The 20,000-nt window shown below is 34.2% G+C and overlaps 1 protein-coding gene across 1 annotated transcript; it reads left to right on the top strand.

Annotated features, from left to right (window-relative positions):
- The first annotated feature begins 8,096 nt into the window (after window positions 1-8,096).
- Window positions 8,097-16,961, top strand: LOC125027948 (apoptosis regulatory protein Siva-like). Its single transcript, XM_047617126.1, has 6 exons — window positions 8,097-8,113; window positions 8,211-8,363; window positions 9,325-9,554; window positions 13,324-13,493; window positions 15,129-15,295; window positions 16,576-16,961. Exons 1-6 carry the CDS (start codon window positions 8,097-8,099, stop codon window positions 16,616-16,618), a joined length of 780 nt encoding a protein of 259 aa, XP_047473082.1. The 3' UTR covers window positions 16,619-16,961.
- Window positions 16,962-20,000: the final 3,039 nt, after the last annotated feature.

Genomic DNA, 20,000 nt, shown 5'->3' with positions numbered 1-20,000 from the left:
CATCACGATAATCATCATGTTTGAACTGAATTGATAATTGATCCTGTTACAGACGAGTGATCACCCCTCCTAATTCATCATAATCCATAAATGCCCCTCTAATGATGCCTAATACGCTCACCTGAAGGGTGTCCCCCCCCCCTTCCCTCCTCTCCAAAGCAATAAGAATAAGAAGAAGAGGAAGAAGAAGGACACAAACAAACAAACATGCATCCAGCTTAAATCGCCAAAACATCCCAATATTAAGAATTCGCTCTAACCACTAGACTATCGCGGCAGTCATTAAAGTAATTACTATAGTTATTACTGTTACTTTTTTTTAAATTTTGATTATCACGAACTTTACAATCATATTATTATTATAATTACATTTTTATCTAGCGGAGGAATTATACTCGATATGAGGAGTCAACAGCAATATTAACAAGAAATAAATTTTACGAGCAGTTTTTTTAATGATTTTCTTGTTTTCTGTTTTTTTTTTTTTTCTTTATTTTCTCTCTTTATAATCTTCTTGTTTAGTTTTCTTTGCAGATGCGTTCAAAGATGATAATGTAAATTATAATGATGATAATGACGGCGAAGATAATGACAATGTTGGTGACAATAATAATAATTATAATAATAATGAGAATAATAATAAAATCTAAATAATCTATCAACTCTGACGAAAGTGTTATTCTCGCCACAAAATATATTTGAAAAGGCGTAGGAAACAAAAAATATTTACGAAAGGTAAGAGAAACGAGAAGAAAAACAACGACTTAGAAATAAAATGTAAAAACAAATATTCTACTAAGCCTTGCACTTGTTATTTACTTAATTTGATTTCTCTCCCTCCCTTGTGCTCCAATTCGATTACCTTAGTTGCTTGCCCACTTCATTTACACCCGTCTATGCATGTGTTCCCTCCTCCCCCCGCTCCCTCCCTCTCCCTCCCTCTCCCTCCCCCCTCTCCCTCCCTCTCCCTCCCCCTGTTCTCCATTCTCGACCGAGAACGACCGAGACAGACTAAGAAAAAGAGACAGTGAACGACGGATATAGGTAAAGTGAGTGAGTGGGTGAGTGATTAACATTATCATCATGATTATTACTATGATCAAGACTGTTTGCCACTCTTAAAGTCTAGTTTGTCCCAAGGACCACAATGTTCATTTCTTTAAAATTCACAGAAAGTGGGAACGAACGGAAAATGCAAATACAAATTATGAACCTTTCGGTAATTATGATGATATACTAACTTTATTCAAATATGTATAGACAATACAAACACAATGCAATCGAAAAGACTTATGAACAGCAAACAAGAAATAGAGACGTGGAATTATCATGAACAGATAAGTACTGAATATTGGCTTCATGATTGCAAGTCGTCGGTAACAATAATGTTGCATTCAATGGAAAGTTTATATTGTGTTTTTTTATTCTCATTTCTTACTGTGTAATTTTGCGTGTGTAAATTCCAACACAACATGCCTTTTCATTGTTACGTTGAAATTATTACAGACCAGGTTAGACTTGTAACATTGTCAAAAAAGTATTATTTTCAACAAAACAGCTACCGAGTCGGCCTCTTACCTCGAGAGGGGGACGTCATCTCCTTGGAGAACACTCTTGAACCGCCAAACACGAGCAAGCGCCAACAAACACCTGTCAACTTTTCCCAAAGTCAAAGAGGGTTTACTCTGGTCTCGATCCTGGGTCCTGCAACGTGTGAGTCAGAGACGATAACAATGATGCCACCAAGATCTAAATCATTTTCTTAGAAATAGGGGATTATATATTTCTAACTCCTTTTCAGACATATTGTATTGTAAAAGCAAGTATTTTACTAACCATTTTATTTTTATTTATTTTATTTTATTCTACTTTTCTCCCTCTCCCTTCTACTCCAATTCAATTACCTTCGTTGCTTGTCCACTTCATTTACAACCGTATGTGTTCCCTCCTCCCCCTCTCCCTCTCCCTCCCTTTGTTCTTCACCTCTCTCTCTCTCTCTGTCAGTCTTTATCTCGCAGATATCCTACTTTCACAACATTCTCCAGTGATTTCTGACTTTTTATTATTTTTTTCTCCCTCTATCTTAATATCTTTCAGTTATTTGAAACAGCCGCAGGAAGCATGGCGATGGTTCATAATCGTAATTAATTTGATTGTAAAAGGTGTTATCATAGCAATCATATGTAAATTTGAGGAACTTTTGTTTGCTGTTACTGCCAATAGGAAATATAAAATGACACATTCATGTTAAGATAAACAAAAGGGAAATACAAAATATTAGCATAGTTTTTTCTCTTGTTCACTCTCTCTCTCCCTCTCCCTCTCTCTCTCTCTCTCTCTCTCTCTCTCTCTCTCTCTCTCTCTCTCTCTCTCTCTCTCTCTCTCTCTCTCTCTCTCTCTCTCTCTCTCTCTCTCTCTCTCTCCCTCCCTCCCTCTCTCTCCTTTCCTCCCTCTTTATATAGCATAGGCCATAGGGTTAAGTAATTCTCGCAAGTATCTCTTTGATTTTATCGTTTATTATAAAAACTCATATTTTTTGTATAAAAACAGAAATACTTATTGGTGTATATATCGCTGAATTGCTTTTCCTTAATATCTATTATCCTTTTCCTTCCCCTAACCTACGCAGAGTAATTATAAAACGTCTCTGTACAGTGGCAATATAATTTAATGATAGAATTGGGAATGAGTTCGTGCACTGTATCGCGTGTGAAATGATCGAGAATTTATGGATAGATTAATAAAAAAGAGAATTTTTGAGTGGTATAATAATGACAATAACAACAACGACAACAACAATAATAATATAAACATTTCAAGAATGTGTGTGCTTAACGAGTAATTCCCGGATTGGAGTTTCATCGGGACGTCGGGTCGAGTGAGATCGTGCTGATGGTGATATGTTGATTAGCTCATTATCCACACCAAATCCAGGAGGAGGATTAGCCAATCCCACCCACCCCAGCATCGGATTAGCCAACCCCCCCCCCCCCCCCTGCATCGGATTGTGAAAATTTCACGTCGTATTCTGCATGATGCGAAGGAGGATTAGCCAATTCCCCTGCATCAGACTGGAAAAATTTCACGTCGTATTCTGCATGATGCGAAGGAGGATTAGCCAATCTCCCTGCATCGGATTGGGGATATCTAACATAGGTTTGCGCTTGATACGGTTGCACAGGGACTGAATAATTCTCTCTCTGATCGGCTGGGTTTCCACGCGATGCCGCTTCGATGTCGACGTCAGGAAGGGCTTCTGTCTCCTCTTGAGGGTCGAAAGCGAGGTTCTTGCGGCCCGCGTCGACGGAGGGATTCTGGGCGTGGAAAAGCGCCAATTTAGTTATTTATTCAGTTATCATTATGATGAATTATTATTATTGTTGTTTTTATTATGAATTTCTGTTTTTATTGTTTTTATTGTGAATTATTGTTATTGTTATTGTTATTATTATTATTATTGCTGCTATTATTATTATCATTACTATTAATATTAGTATTATTGTTGTTATTGTTATTTATGATTCATTATTCGCTATTTATTAATCATTTTATTATGATCCTTTATGATGAAAAGGTAAATTGATTTTGCTTACATAGTAAAGTACCTACCAAAAAACAAAACAAAACAAAAATAATAATAATAATTGATTACGATAAATAATCATAATAATTATTATTATTGTTTTTATTTTTTTTTTGGGGGGGGTAGGTACTTTACTATGGAAGCAAAATCAATTTACCTTTTCATCATAGAGGATTGCGATAACTTACATTTAATATACATCCATATATAATTTCATATAAATCCACAGGCATTTTTTTTTGGGGGGGGGGAGAGGGGGACGGGAGAGCTAACCTAACTACAATCAGCGTGAGTTACAGTTAACGAGATCGAATCCAGACTCACCTTTTGTATCGTGAAAATTGCTTCCTCGTAAGATGGAAATTTGTCCACCTAGTCGTCGTATTTTGGAGGGAGGTCCTCAGTAGCCTGCTATAAAGAGAAGCAAAACGCACAATAATGTCAAATTCGCTATCTACCAAACCTTCCTACCTTTGTATTGTGTCTTAAAACTTAGTTAATTTTGACCTATTGATATTAAGTCCATTTTAAAAATGGAGCACATGTTATAACAGGTATGGAATTAGTCTCATTATTACTAATGTTCGAAGGAAAAATAAATGGGTTGACGGCATTCCTCAACACAACCGAGCATATTTATGCCTTCTTTCTGTTATGATGCGCCATGGACGACCGTAAGGTGTGCACGCTAGCCACCATTAATGATTCCGGTTATTGATTACGTCATGGTCATTGGTTACGTCATTAATCTACTTTCACAGTTCCGTCCATCCTATATCTACTTATATATATATATATATATATATATATATATATATGTATATTATATATATGATATATATATATATAAAATGTGTGTATATAATATATATATATATATATGTATATTATATATATTATATATAATGTATATATATAATATATATAATGTAAATATGTGTATATATACATTATGTATATAATATATATACATATATATATACATATAAATATATGATATATATATAAATCATATCTATACATTATATATATATATATACATATCATATATATATTATATATAATATATATATTCATATATATATGAATATAATATATATATAATGTATATATATATATATGAATATAATATATATAATATATATATACTATATATTCATATATATGTGTATATATATTATATATATAATGTATATATATGATGCATATATAGATATTATAAATGTATATATATGTGTGTGTGTGTATTATATATGTATATATATATAATGTATATATAATGTATATGTATACATATATACATTATATATATAATGTATATATGTATACATATACATTATATATATAGATACACACACACACACACACACACACACATATATATATATATATATATATGTATGTGGGTGTGTGTGTGTATATATATATATATATATAGGAAAAGGAAAACAGCCTCAATAAGAAATGCAAATAAATTGAAACGTTTCGAACTTTTCACGAGTTCCTCATCAGACGAATAATTAACCGAAATGACTTCTTAACATACAATCCGCGAAAAAAATATTGGTGATTAGCAGTGTGAATTGGTTTATGGTAAACCGAAAATCTAAGCAAGCCATTTACATGGTGTTAAAGAATGTCGAGAAAAGGTAATTTACCTGGATCTTCCCATTCTACTTTAATATTAAAAGTACGAGCAAGGTTGCTAAGTCTTTCGAAAAAGTCATCGAAATTCAAACGGTTCACTTGCCACACGGGAAAAATATCATCAACATAACGAAACCAAATCGTGTCTGGAGAGAGAAAAGACGGAGGGAGTTCAAATTCAAACATCTCCATGTATAAATTCGGAAGGTCCGGGCTTGGGCGACTTCACATCGCGATACCATTAATCTGCTTATAAAATTCGCCATCAAAAGTATACATTATTCGTGACACACAAACGAATGAGATTAATAAAGCAACTGACCGGAATAAGGATCTTCTGATGAGATGACAGTTTTCTTTCAAGAAAATATAGCACATTGTCAGGAGGGACATTTGTAAATAGGGAATCCACATTAAAACTCACTCATTTCTTGCTTTCGTATAAAAGGTGACTCTCACGACTAGAAAACGGAGTGAGTAATCGAGAACCGTAAAAATACTGGCCAAAAGAAGGGGGACTCACCTACTCGTGCAAGTAGTCTTGCAGAAACTTGACCTGGTTCTTCCTTTTTCTGGAGGAAATCAGAGCTCGCTCATACTGTCTAATAGGACGTGCAACCGCCGGGCGAGTGGCCAACACGAAGGACAGTACGAAGAGAACGAACGGGGCTTACATGACGAACACAAGAACAGTAACGTGTGAACAAAGATGTGTCTCTAGTGGTATATAATCTTGTCAAAATTCTCTCCGTACATCCATTTCGGTTAATTATTCGTCTGAGGAGGAACTCACGAATGTTCGAAACGTAACGATTTTCATGCCTTATTGTGGTTGTTTGTTTTGCTTTTTCATCTTTGTGAATACGTTATTGTGTTTGTGTTCATATATATGTGTATGTGTGTGTGTGTGTGTGTGTGTGTGTGTGTGTGTGTGTGTGTGTGTGTGTGTGTGTGTGTGTGTGTGTGTGTGAAAAACGAGTTATTGTCTTGATCGTTTAAGCCATTTGGAGAACTGAGGAGAAAGGAACTGCTTAGTAGAAACCATCGGAAAAAAGACTATGTTAGTATAAAGGGGATTGATGGGCAGAACTTGAGAAAAAACTGCCGATTGTGGAAAGGGGAATACTCCATGCAATGTAATAAAAGAGCAAAATAAAGTAAAACACACAACACACACACACACACATACACACACACATATATATGTGTGTGTGTGGATATATATATATATATATATATATATATATATATATATATATACATATATATGTATATGTATATATATATAAAGAGCTTAATATAGGACAGAAACTTTGATGAAGGGTATGTAGTGGACATAGTCAAAGTGTACCTGGATTATGGTAAAGACAGCTAGGATATTATCTAAAAAGCTGAACGGATATTGCATAAGAGGAAAAGTATTAAAATGGACTGAGAAGTTTACTATGTTGAAAAGAAAAAAAATAAGTGTAACATCAGAAGCGGGTCTTCAGCTTATTTTAGTGGATCAGATATTTTATTATGTTGCATGCAAATGATACTATAGAGGAAATTCATAAGTTGAAAACCTCTTTACATGCAATGCGACGATGCTGAAGATATTCCCTTTACAAAAGTCGGATAGGTACTATTAAAAAAAAAATGATTTTAGAGTGAAAAGTAGATATGTGAAAATATAACTATAGATAGTGACCGGCAGAGAAGACTAAAAAAAAAAAAAAAAAAAAAAAAAAAAAAAAACGGAATATCAGCTCTGTAAAGTAAATGAAGAAAAAGACCCGAGGGTTTGGATGACAGTTCCCTAAGATTCAGTTCAGTGAGTTTTGTCTGGAGAGAGACACTTCACCCGGACCTTACATAGAAGACCCTTCCAGTTTCGGTAGTTCAAAGCTGTTTCGCTTGATCATCATAACTGGTTGTTTACTCTGGTGGCCTCATTGTCTTTGGACGTCCCAGCTTCCATAGAGTACACAATAATATAAACAGTGAATGTTTTACGGACATACTGAATAGTCTAAACACGGCCAACACATTTCTAGGTATATTGAAAAAAGATAACATGCACAGAAGCGGTAGGTAGACCGGCTGCAAGCGGGTGCCATCAAGAAAATTCAGGTGCGAGGGTGATAGAGTATAATCCTTCTAGAGAGGGAGATGAAGAAAGCAAGTGTATCATCCTTTTATGTTTAGTCAGTAATGCTACTCGAAGGCTGTAGTGTAGAATATCGTCACATGCGACCTGACTTAGACCATGGGGCCGTTTGGTTTAGTGTGTTTGTGGGTAAATAAGTGGCGCACAATGACGTACATGACCACATAGGCTGATAACAGCTACCACCTTGGAAGTGGCGGAGAGGTGTGAATATGAAGGGGGGGGGGGGGTATCAAGAACCTTTACTCCGGGCGCCTCCCAGGCGTGAACACGTGGGCGTGTGACCTTCTCTGACCCAAGCTGAGAGGAAAGTGGTCAATGCTCTCAGAAGGGCGCAGGTCAAGGTCACGTGGTTAGGAACCGGCATGACTTGGCGATCACATGGACTAGACAGACAGACCTAACCTCTCCACCAACCCTATGGTGCTGAACTGTGGTTCCTGTTTGTGGAAGTGACTTCATACTCCTGGAATGCAATTGGATGCCAAGCCACAATGCCCACAACAGCGTTCACCACGGCGAATTGTGTCTATGATACGAAAAGTTCAGAGCCACCCCTATCTTAATCTTTGAATAACGATTTCGGCATCACAGTATAATGATGTAGAGACTGCCAGTGACTCGTAACCCGTGGGACCTTCTGATTGAGGGGGAAGTTCTCTCGCTCCTTCAGTTCCGCAGCTGTCACGCCCTAATAGCTCTCGCTTTGCCCAAATGACCTGCTCGTCCAGGTGATCTCCCGGACAGGCTTTGTTAGTCTATCAGCAAGCTCATTTCCTCAGTGTAACTAAGGACCCAGTCTAGGCTAACATGTCTCTCCTACCAAAGAATACTCCGTGTTATGGGAGACACGGAAGTAGATACTGCCACGGGGCATGTCCTGCTTCAGGCTGTCAGTTGTCCTGGAATTTGTGGATATGGCAACCTCCCGCTGAGACATATGGACGAGGGCTCCCAAAGACGATGCAATGAGAGTCCATGGTAATTTAAGAAATGTAGTAATTAATAGCAAACCGTTATATTGGAAGTTCATCGAATTATATACACGCACACACTACACACACACACATATATAGATATATATATACATATATATATACATACATAAATGTGTATATCTATATATATATATATAAGATATGCATACACATATAGATAGGTATAGATACTATTATATATATGTATATACACATATATTCATAAATATATATACATACATATATAACAATGTCTATATCTATCTATATATATACATATATATATGCATATATATAGATGTGTGTGTGTGTGTGTGTGTGTGCGCGCGCGTGTGTGTGTGTGTGTGTGTGTGTGTGTGTACATATATATATATATATATATATATATATATATATATATATATACATATATATATGTATGTGTGTATACATATATATGTATGTATATATATATGCATATATATGTATGTGTATATATAAAATACATACATATATATATAAATAGATAGATATATTGTTATATATATATATATATATATATATATATATATATATAGCAAACCGTTACATAGGAAGTTAATAAAGTTTTACGCACACACACACACTATATATATATATATATATATATATATATATATATATATATATGTGTGTGTGTGTGTGTGTGTGTGTGTGTGTGTGTGTGTGTGTGTGTGTGTGTATAAATATATAAATATATGTGTGTGTGTATGAATATATATATATATATATATATATATATGTATATATATACATATACACACAGTACGTATACTATAGAAACATACATACTTGCGCGTTCGTCCGCGTATATTACCGTCATGAAACATAACATACAGTACCTCCATAGCAAAATCAGATCAACCTATTACCCCACCAATATCAACCCCCCCCCCCCCACACACACACCTCCCTGAACCCCTGACCCCCAGCCCCACATTCGAAAGGTGTTTTCCCTTCCTTCCACAAACCGAGTGTAAACAAACGCCGGGTCAGTGTCCCGCGAGCGGTCTTGGCGGGAAGAAGCAGCGTCGCCTCCGCCCCGAGCCTCCTCCCGAGATGCCCAAGAGACCCTGTCCTTTCGAGGATTCCTTCAGTCCTCAGATGAAACTGCATGTCGGAGCCAAGGAGGTCGACAATGGCGTGATGAGGAGTGAGAAGATGAAGGCGGTGTATGGTGAGAGGTTTAAAATAAAAAATAAAAGAGGTTTTGAGTTGGTTTTTGAAAATTCGGGGTTTTGAGGATTTTTTTTTTCCGTGGGGGGATATATATTTTGTTTTTGTTTTTCCATTTATTTTGGTGTTTGCTGTTATCTAGAGTTGTTCCTGGCGAGGGTCGATTAGGGTTAGTGTAAGGAGAAGGAGAAGTATGTACGAAATGATATAAGGAACAGGGAATGAGAAACCGTAATGTTTACTTATTTATTTTTCTGGTATTTTTTTGTCAGGGCATGTAAATGTATCTATTAATGTGTGATGGCCATGATTAATGATTTTATATTTTTTTCGGGTTTAGGAGTATTATCATTATTAATCATTACAGATGTTCATTTAATCAATGTTTGATTGGGGTTCTTTCTGCTACAGATGTTGGTATTTATAGAGCATAAGGTATTTGTTACCAAGACTGACAATATCTCTGGAGACAAAGTCCCAAAACCTGGATATCATGCGAATCCCAAAATCCATACCTAACCTTTCTTACTGTACATGGGGGCAAACCTCCTCTACCCCCCCCCCCCATATTAGCACTTTGTGCCAACTTACAGACTAAGCAATATTAAGAACTGTGTGCAGGTGTTGTGGACTTTGTCTCCAAGTGGTAACATGAAGGGGATATTCTTGTCATTTTGCACTAAATACGAGGGTGGAGCAGCTGTATCAGTGTTGTTTATTATTCTATTTCACATGCTCTATAAGATGGCAGTGGACATTTCCCTCTATCTCTATGCATCACTCTCAGTAACATTAACCTAGCATAAGACTGCATGATATAACACTGGTGATTCCCCATGTCCCATTCTGGCAAATGTCAAAAATCTATGTATATTTGGCATAGTAGAGCTTGGACTGGCCCCTCGACTCATGATGAAATGCCAGGGAGGCCGAGAAGGTCTGTCTTGTCGGAATTTAGGTGGTATAGGGTTGTTGGTCTTTGCCAGAGCACAAGGACCACGGCATCTTATCGGTTGATCTAGGAACTTGTAGATGCAGTTATTACTTTATTTTCAGTTGATTATTTAATATATTTTGTGTCTTGTGTTCTTTATTGTTATTATCTTCTTGAAAGCCTTTGCATATTCATTTTCTGAACACTTAGCTGCATTTTCCTACACACACACACACACACACACACACACACACACACACACACACACACACACACACACACACACACACACACACACACACATATACACATTACACTGAAAATATTGGTAACTGTTGAGAATACCCAGTGGCATTCAAAACAGGACAAGTTTCTCATAAATGTATAGGCTATTTCATCCAAACTCATTTTTTTCGGATCTGTGACGGAAGACTGGCAGACACAGAACATTAACATGTTGGATCCGGATGCCTCACTCCCCATCCTCTGCCAAAAATCTGGGCATCAGACTTAATTGAGTGGAGACTCTCCTTGTCATGTGGCTTGTAGGCCCGGCCCACCTAAACACTCGTGTGTGTGTGTGTGTGTGTGTGTGTGTGTGTGTGTGTGTGTGTGTGTGTGTGTGTGTGTGTGTGTGTGTGTGTGTGTGTGTGTGTGTGTGTGTGTGTGTGTGTGTGTGTGTGTGTGTGTGTGTGTGTGTGTGTGTGTGTGTGTGTGTGTGTGTGTGTGTGTGTGTGTGTGTGTGTGTGTGTGTGTGTGTGTGTGTGTGTGTGTGTGTGTGTCTGTGTGTGTGTCTGTGTTTGTCTTCTCTTTGCAATGTATTATCTCTTTTTTCTACATGAGAGTTTAATGCTTCTTTGCCTTTTTTCAAGGTCCATCTGTGTAATTTGTTATGCTGTATCAAGCTTGTAATAGACTGTTTTCATTGAACAGACTCTTATATTATCTCTCTAGGTAGTCTTCGATTCTATGCAATAACAACAACAATAAGTAATAAGTGTGTTAATTGTCTCATATTTTTATATTTATACATTATTATTTTTTTTTTGTAATGTACCCTGCACCACAGGTCATGGCAGGCAAGAATAGGATCCTGAACATAAAAATAGTGTCTTCCCTGATACCAGCGCTCTTCCAGCTTTGGCTTACAAATGATACATTCCACCCTTGTTAACCAGCGGCAGTAATGCAAGAGCTCTCTCCTCAAATGCCCACTGAGTCTAATCTTCTTCCAAGAGCTGGCCCTCAGCCGAGTTTTTCATGACGGGACATTCCTGTCACCCAGCCATAACATGACAGTTACATTGAAAGGGGGGAACTCTACCATATTTAAATTTTTTTTTAATGTATGGTGGATTACTCTGGTTCTGCCACGGATAAAAGACCTCCATTGGAATGCTTAATGCAGAGGCAAAGGACACCAAACCCCCTTCTCATATAATCAGTACGATTGAGCATGGACAGGATTAAGTGCTCTATCTGTTTTCTAAACACTAATGCAAATGTTAAATGTTACAGATGCTCATCCTGTTGTAGATTTTTTTTTCTACTACTTCTCTTTCTTTGTCTTCTTCTTCTTCTTTCCAGCTACAAGGGATTGTCTTGTTAAATATGATTATCAAGCCCAGTTTTAATTAACCAGACTCAGCCCTGGTCCCTGAGCCACTTCCTACTGATTTCCCTAGTTTTGTTTGCCTTACAATTAGACTCCCTTAAGCTTGGCATGCTATTAGCTGGCTTCAAAAATACTTTAAATGGTATTAAAAGTGTGTTCACAGTCTACAGTTAATAGCTGGCTCTTGCCAATAACACACTAGGTTTGTTCCCCTAGTTTAGTAAATAGTGTGCCCTGTCTTGGCCAAAAGAGTGTTATTCCTGACTTTTGTGTATTCCCAGAGCCAGGTCAAAGGATCAGTATCCTTTTATCAAAATTTGTAACGTTCAGCCTTTTGCCACAGTGTAGAGATTTCATGTGCAAATGATCTGTGCTTCATTATGTACCAGTAGAAAATCCCAAGGTTATTCTATATGAGACTTTGGCACTAACTGACCACTTAACAACTTTGCTGTCTGACTATGGCAGTGGTTCTTTTTGTTGCAATTAAGCACAAATTGTTTCCATGATTTGCTGTATGAATTATGATGATATTTAAAATTGTATAACTGTTCATGACTTAACTAAGATTCTGCACTTTCTGTAGCAACTTCTTTGCAGTATTTAAAATGGCATTTGTAGTGGGGAGATAGATGGAAGAGTCCAGTTCCAAAAGCCTAGCAGGAGAAGTAAAATATTTTTGATAGGTCCATGTTCTAAGTAAGTATTACTGATATTGCTGTTAGGACCATCATTAGTAATTTTTTTGTTTTACCATTGGAGTGATCTTGACTCTGATAGTTTAAAATACAGCATGAAAAAGTACTCCTTTGTATATACCAGAAATATTTATATTGAAGTAGAGGATCCCATCTTCTTAATGCTGTCCTCCCCCCATATATATGTGTGTATGTATGTATGTATGTGTGTGTGTCTGTGTGTATATATATATATATATATATATATATATATATATATATATATATATATATATATATATATATATAATATTTGGTATGGTCTGGCAACATAGATCTGTCTTGTTTTTGTCTCTTCATTACTGAGTTAGGTGAATGTACATTGACCAAGGTTGAAAGGGAAACAAATTGTTTGTAAAGAAAAGAATGTTAGATTCATACTAACCTCATGGTAACACACATAAATGTGCATATTATTTGCAAGAACCGTGTTATTCACATATTAAAATTTACCCCTCAATTTAACTTTCCTTTTTTTTTACAGATCGGACACTGAGTCTGTTGTACAGCGGTGCTAAGAATGTGATGAACAACAACACTGTGGAGCGAATGGAGACGGGCATTGAGGGGCAGAAGGTGAAAGCTGCCAACACTCTCCACCAGATGTGCCTCACTGCCCAAGGAACCCTGGCTAGACCTCAGCCGTTTTCCAAGGTGGGTCGATCTCTTCCTTTCTGTTGGAAATGGGAACAAGAAGATTTTTCTGAGGCATTATATCTTGCTGTTTGAAATGGAAGCAAGACATTCTGACTTTAAGAGTCCTCTTTTTGGTTTGAAATAGGAACAACAGAGAGGTTGTCAATAGGGAAACTTCTTGTCTTTTGAAAAGGGAACCAAAGATTTGTTTTGGGTTTACTGATTTTGAAGTTGTGGAATTTGAGAAGTTGCATACTTATGAGTAATATATTTGTGTAAGGAATATATAAGATTAACGGAATCTTAAGGTATTATTTTTTTTAATTGTTATCATTATCATCATTAGTTAGAGGATATATAATTAAATGCAGAAAAGAGCATGCATTTAGATAGTGTTATACTCAATTACTTTCCTCCAAAGCTGATAAGATCTTTTTACTTTTTGGAGTATATTTCTTTCCCAGCAAAGTTACTGAATAAGAAATCCCATTTAAAACAATTTTGAGTTCACAAAAATTGGGGAGTCATAAAATCTATCACTCATAATATAGTACATTCTGACATCAGTATGTATGTCTATTCCTATTAACCCACATGCATGCATTATCCACTGTGGTTTTGCTTAATTAATTTTTATGGCACCTACAAGCACTCAGCCACCAAAGAGTCAATTACTAGGCCTACCTGATCTCATGTTTACCCTAATTCCTTTTAATTTTCATGAAACAAGATTTTATTCCTAGTTGTTATCATCATCATCATGTTGTAATTAATAGTAAGAACATCAATGTTATTTTCATCCTCATTATTATCTTTTATATAACAAATGATAATAGAAATAGAGATACAATTTTCTTCCTCAAATTTCAAACAATGGGGTAAATAGATCAGATGGACATAGCCATTCACAAATTTGTGACTAAACACTAAACAAAATTAATAAAACAAAACCATAGTGGAGAGTGCATGCCTCTTCCTCTGTTTGGGTCTTCACTTTTTGCACACATGCAGTCTCAGCATCAAGATGTTAAGGCTGAGGTAACCTACTGTGGCCCCCCAACTGCAGAGCAAGGGTGGAATCAGGCAAGATGCCTGTCCTCCCATCTGATGTTCTGCCACAAGCATGTAAAAATTCACATATACACATTTCACTTACTGTCTGAACTATATAGCTCAGTGGTAGTGACATATGGCAAGGCATTGTCGGATATAGTATTCATTGGTGCATAGGTGTACATTATATTAATAAATAGGGCTATTATAAGCCCACTTTCCCACTGTAAATTTGCCTATAACAATTTTGACTTATAAACAACAAAGTTGCAAAATAGACAGATGTAGAGTAAAATAAATATTTTTCTTTTCTATTCCAACCCAACTGTATTAAGAACATTTGCCAGTTCTGAACAAATGCAAGACTAATTAGTCAGTCCAGTGTTTGACAATAGTTTTAGGCCTCTTATTTGTAATTTTAAATCCAGTGTTTGACAATAGTTTTTAGGCCTCTTATTTGTAATTTAAAAAAAGCATTGCTCTCCACGTGTTTACCAGCTTATGAGAAGTTCAATTTTAAAAAGAAAGAAATCAAGTAACACAAAGGGAAGGAAGAAAACACTAACAATTTTGTCTATTAATTGATTATTACATCCACAGAATATGGAGATACAACCAAAGAACAGAAGCTCGTGTGGTCACAGTCCAAGTATAAGGCAGTCTGTTATACCTTCATGCAGTTACTGTGAAAGCCAGCTGTGTGATTCATGCATTAAGTCTTGTCATTTCTGCCAAGGAATATTTTGTCCAAAGTGCTCATTAACTGTGTAAGTATTAATTCAGTATAGTTTGTTTTCAGTAAAAGTGATGTAATTCAATATACTTCTACTAGTCTTAAAAGCCTAAAGAGAGAAATGATTATCATGAAGGAGAGAGAACATTGAGAGTAAAAACATGAAGATTTGTTTGCATGTGTACATATTGGAGACAATGTTAAAATGTAGGATTGATAATTCTGGGAATAGATTTTTAGACAGGTGAGAGGGAGAGCAAGAGAGAAGAAATAACTCTTTCTTTCTTTTCCCATTATTATTATTATTATTATTATTATTATTATTATTATTATTATTATTATTATTATTATTATTATTAGAATGTGACCATGAATGTGCAAAGGTATTTACTTCATTAGATACAAATCTACTAGATAATATTAGTGTATAGGAGTTGGGAACAGGGAGTATGTGAATATTTTTTTTTTTTTTTTTAATAAAGCCTCTTAATTTGATAATTGTAGAGAAAGAGGAAGCCATATTAACCCAACAGTTAATATGCATTAAACAGACCATGCACCAGGGTGCACTTGTAGTTGGTCGCTCAAGCCTTAACGTAGAGAAGAGAAGAGAACATATACTTACCCCACTCTGTGAGCATTTGATTTTCTAGTTATAAAGGCTCAAACAAGGCTTAAACTCCAGCTTTTGAGGGGTTGTAGCAAATAGAGCCAAACAATTAAACATCTGTTTAGGACAGGTAACTTAGAGCTGGCTGACTACACATAGCACATGTCCTTGCCACCTGGCATTTTGCTATATTTCATTATGGCAAGATTAGATGTTGAATGTCAACATACGGTTCAAACCCATTGGATGGTAGTGCTTCACTTACTTTGTCTGAGTATGCTTCAAATTCACTTTTGACCAGGGTGGATCTTGAAGCCTTTCTGTCTAAATGCATATGTAGAGAGATGGATAGATATACATATTGTGCATTTAAGTGTCAAGAACATTTCAAAATGGGCTTGTAGATTAGTATTTTAGAAATGGAGGCTTAAAAACTATGTGCAGAAATACAAACTACAACCAAGAGAAAAGTATCAGGACTTGGTTTTTCTTCTGTAATTAGTCATTTTTCTTGATCCCACAGTCATTACAAAGATTCATCTTGTGCAATATTGATTGATGTTTGTTGATTATAAATTGAAAGTTCTGGTGTGTTGCATTTTTAAAAAATGGTCTTAACATGAGGTTGGGTGAAGCTAAAAATTATGATTGAATTATTTATTTTTTTCACTTTCAGTAACATGTTTATTTTTTCATTGTTGCAGATATCAAGAAGAAGAGAAGGTTTTGTGTCTCAGCTGCTGTTGAAGTTCTCTCCTGGATACAAGTTGTATTAATAGAAATTTGTAATTAATTCATTTTTATTATGTACCTGTGACTTCCCAGATTTCTTGTGATAACATTTTTTGTACTCCTTGTGAATGCTTTAAAGTATTTTGTCTGAATAGATAATTACTATGAATTTAATCTGAGAGTCCTTTTCAATTGCCATTCGTTTTAGTTGATGTTCGTAGATTACATTGGTTGATTGTTTTCATCCTCAGGGTATAGAACTTGCATGTCTCATTATTTGGTTGATTAAGAAAGAGAACATTTATTAGAGCGAATATGTAGTAAGCTTTTAGACATTAATAAATATCAAAATGCATTACGCTTTGGATGTATTCTTAACCTACATATTACTTTTGTTGTGTGGAAATGACTAATTCTTCTAGTAAATCATGAAATACATTTATAATACAAATTGAAGAAAGTAAAAAGGGTATATGCTGGGAAAACATTTTATTAAGATTCTCAGCTCAGTTTCTTGCTAAAAAATATCCTTTTTTTTTTTTTTTTTCCTCTCCTTTTTTTAAGCAACTTGCACAGTCCCACACAGACTACTATTCTGTATGAAAAAGAAAACCATTTTTACTTTATTTTTTATTAAAATATACATACTGATACAAATAATAGTAATAAAATAAGGCATTTTCATGAAATTAATCATTAATATTTATTCATTGAAAATAACAGATTTTACAATGACAAATATTTTGGGTTTATTCACTTTTCCAGGTATATTTAATCTAATATTAACTTAACAGACAAGCTATCACTCTACATAAAAAACAAAATAAATAAACAAATATAGGAAACAAACTGTTACTGCAATAGGTCAAAATCAGTCATTACACTGATCCTTAAAAAAGCTTACAACAAAACTTTTACAATTTAATTTATTAAATGCCTGTAAGTAGTATCATTCCATTTTATTGTACATAAAATGTGAAGCACATTTGAACCATTGATGCTCTTGCACTTGATAAAGATTTTAATAAATAAGCATTACTGCCAAACACACTGAAAATGCAGATTGCAATAGGTTGCACAATCTGCATTTTGAAATATATTGACCACAAAAAATATGCAATTTAAAGCTCTAATGATAATGTCCAGGAATAATCTCTTCCTAACCCATCATTTTCAATGCAAGGAAATGTCATAGGGCCAAGTGAATGAATTGCTTCTTATGATACATAGATATATTTTAACAATACTGATACTATTTGTACAAAAATTAATTTCTTGGCAATTAAAATTACAGTGAGCATAACTAAGTTGCTGTTCCTCTCTTCAGAAATAGACACTCAAGAATTACATAACAAAACATCCACTGCTTAAGTACAGTACAGACTAGCTGCACTAATAGTAGTAGTAGTAGCAGAAGTAGTAGTTTGTATTAAAGGTGAAATGCTCCTGACCAACACTTAGCTGCCAGGCACTGGACATTTCCCCTTTGGACAACTGAGGCTGCATGCACGAATCCAAACATGTATAGGACAAGCCTGATAAGTGGCTCAACTAGCAAATATTCAGCCAATAAATGACCTCACAGGCTGCTGGTAAATCTGTTGTTAACCCCTTGCCGACGGATACGACGGGTAGACACGTGCTTTGCCCACTGTTAGTACTTGTTTGATTGTTTATACACATAGATGGCTATACTTGTACTAAGTCACTACTGAGCCAGTTAGGAGTACTGCCCGTCTCGCCCGTTCACCCTTTTCTTTGATTTACGAAATATTTTACATTATCTTATTTTGCTGTTACTAATATTAAAAAACATTATAATAATTATAATGTTTATAATAAAAATAACACCATCGATATCCATAGCACTAGTAAAAAAACGTTTTTCCCGCCAATTTAAATCACGTATGGTCACAAGGTCTATTAATTGACTCCTTTGTGGCTAAGCACTAGCAGAGCCATCTATGAGCAGACATTTCACAAAAAATATAGAAAATGGGCACAGCATTTTCCCCATTTTTTGTTCATTTTCCCCGACGGCATTGGGTTAAACATAATATACAGAAGACGGTTGCAAGATAGAATTACTTATGATTCTGATAATATGTCTCATTTAGTAGAGCACCAAAGTATGAAATATTTTACATAAAAAAATAAAAAATCATTTATCGAGACTATTTCACTTCCTTGCACGGGAAATCAAGACAAAGGAATAAATTTCTTATAATTATATAATTAAAATTATATAAAAAATATATAAATAATATATTTTTATAATATTTTTTTGTGTGGTGTGTGTGTGTGTGTTTGTGTGTGGTGTGTGTGGTGTGTGTTGGTGTGTTGTGTGTGGTGTGTGGTGTGTGTTTGTTTTGTATGTATGATGTATTATGATATGTATATATATTTATAAAAAATGTATATGTAAAATTATATAAAAAAATTTTATAAATAGTTAAAAATTATAATATATAAAAATATAATAATAGTATAAATATAATATAAAATATATATGATATATAGTTATATATGTTAATTATATATATGATATAATGATATATATTTATATAATTTATATATATGTATATAATTATTAAAAATTATATATATGTAAATATTATATAATGTGTATATATGTATTTTATATCATATATATGTATATATGCATATATAATCATATATATGCATATAATATGTATATATATGAAATATATATGTATATATGCAAAATAAAATATATGCAAAAAATATGTATATATAGCATATAAAATATGCATATAATATGTATATAATGCATATATAGGGTAAATATATGAAATATAAATATGAATATATATGTATATTTTTGTATATATATATAATATATATCATATATATGTTATATATATGTATAATAATGCATATATATTATATAACTTTAAAATAATATGTTTTACATATGTGTATACATGTATAATATGTATACATAGTGTAAATATGTATATATATATGTATACATATGTGTAATAAGTATAATATTATGTATACATATGTGTATATATGTATATATATATGTAAATATATGCATAATATGGTAAAAAAAAAACAACACTGTAAAACTAGATTTAATTTAAAATCTAGTTTTACAGTGGGGGTTTTTATACCATAGTACAACACAGAAGTGTTTTTTCCCCTCCTTTCATCATATATATGATATATTTTGTATATGTGTATATATATGTATATATGTATATATATGTATATATAGTATATAATGTATATATTTGTTAATATATGTATGTATTATGTATATATATGTATGTAATGTATGTATATAAAATGTAATATATGTATATATATGTATATATATGTATATATGTATAATATATTTATGTATGTATTATGTAATATATATGTAGTA

Source organism: Penaeus chinensis, chromosome 1 (assembly GCF_019202785.1).
Source record: "Penaeus chinensis breed Huanghai No. 1 chromosome 1, ASM1920278v2, whole genome shotgun sequence".
NCBI lineage: Eukaryota > Metazoa > Arthropoda > Malacostraca > Decapoda > Penaeidae > Penaeus > Penaeus chinensis.
The sequence above is the reverse complement of the archived record's forward strand: the minus strand, read 5'-3'. Positions and strand labels throughout refer to the sequence as shown.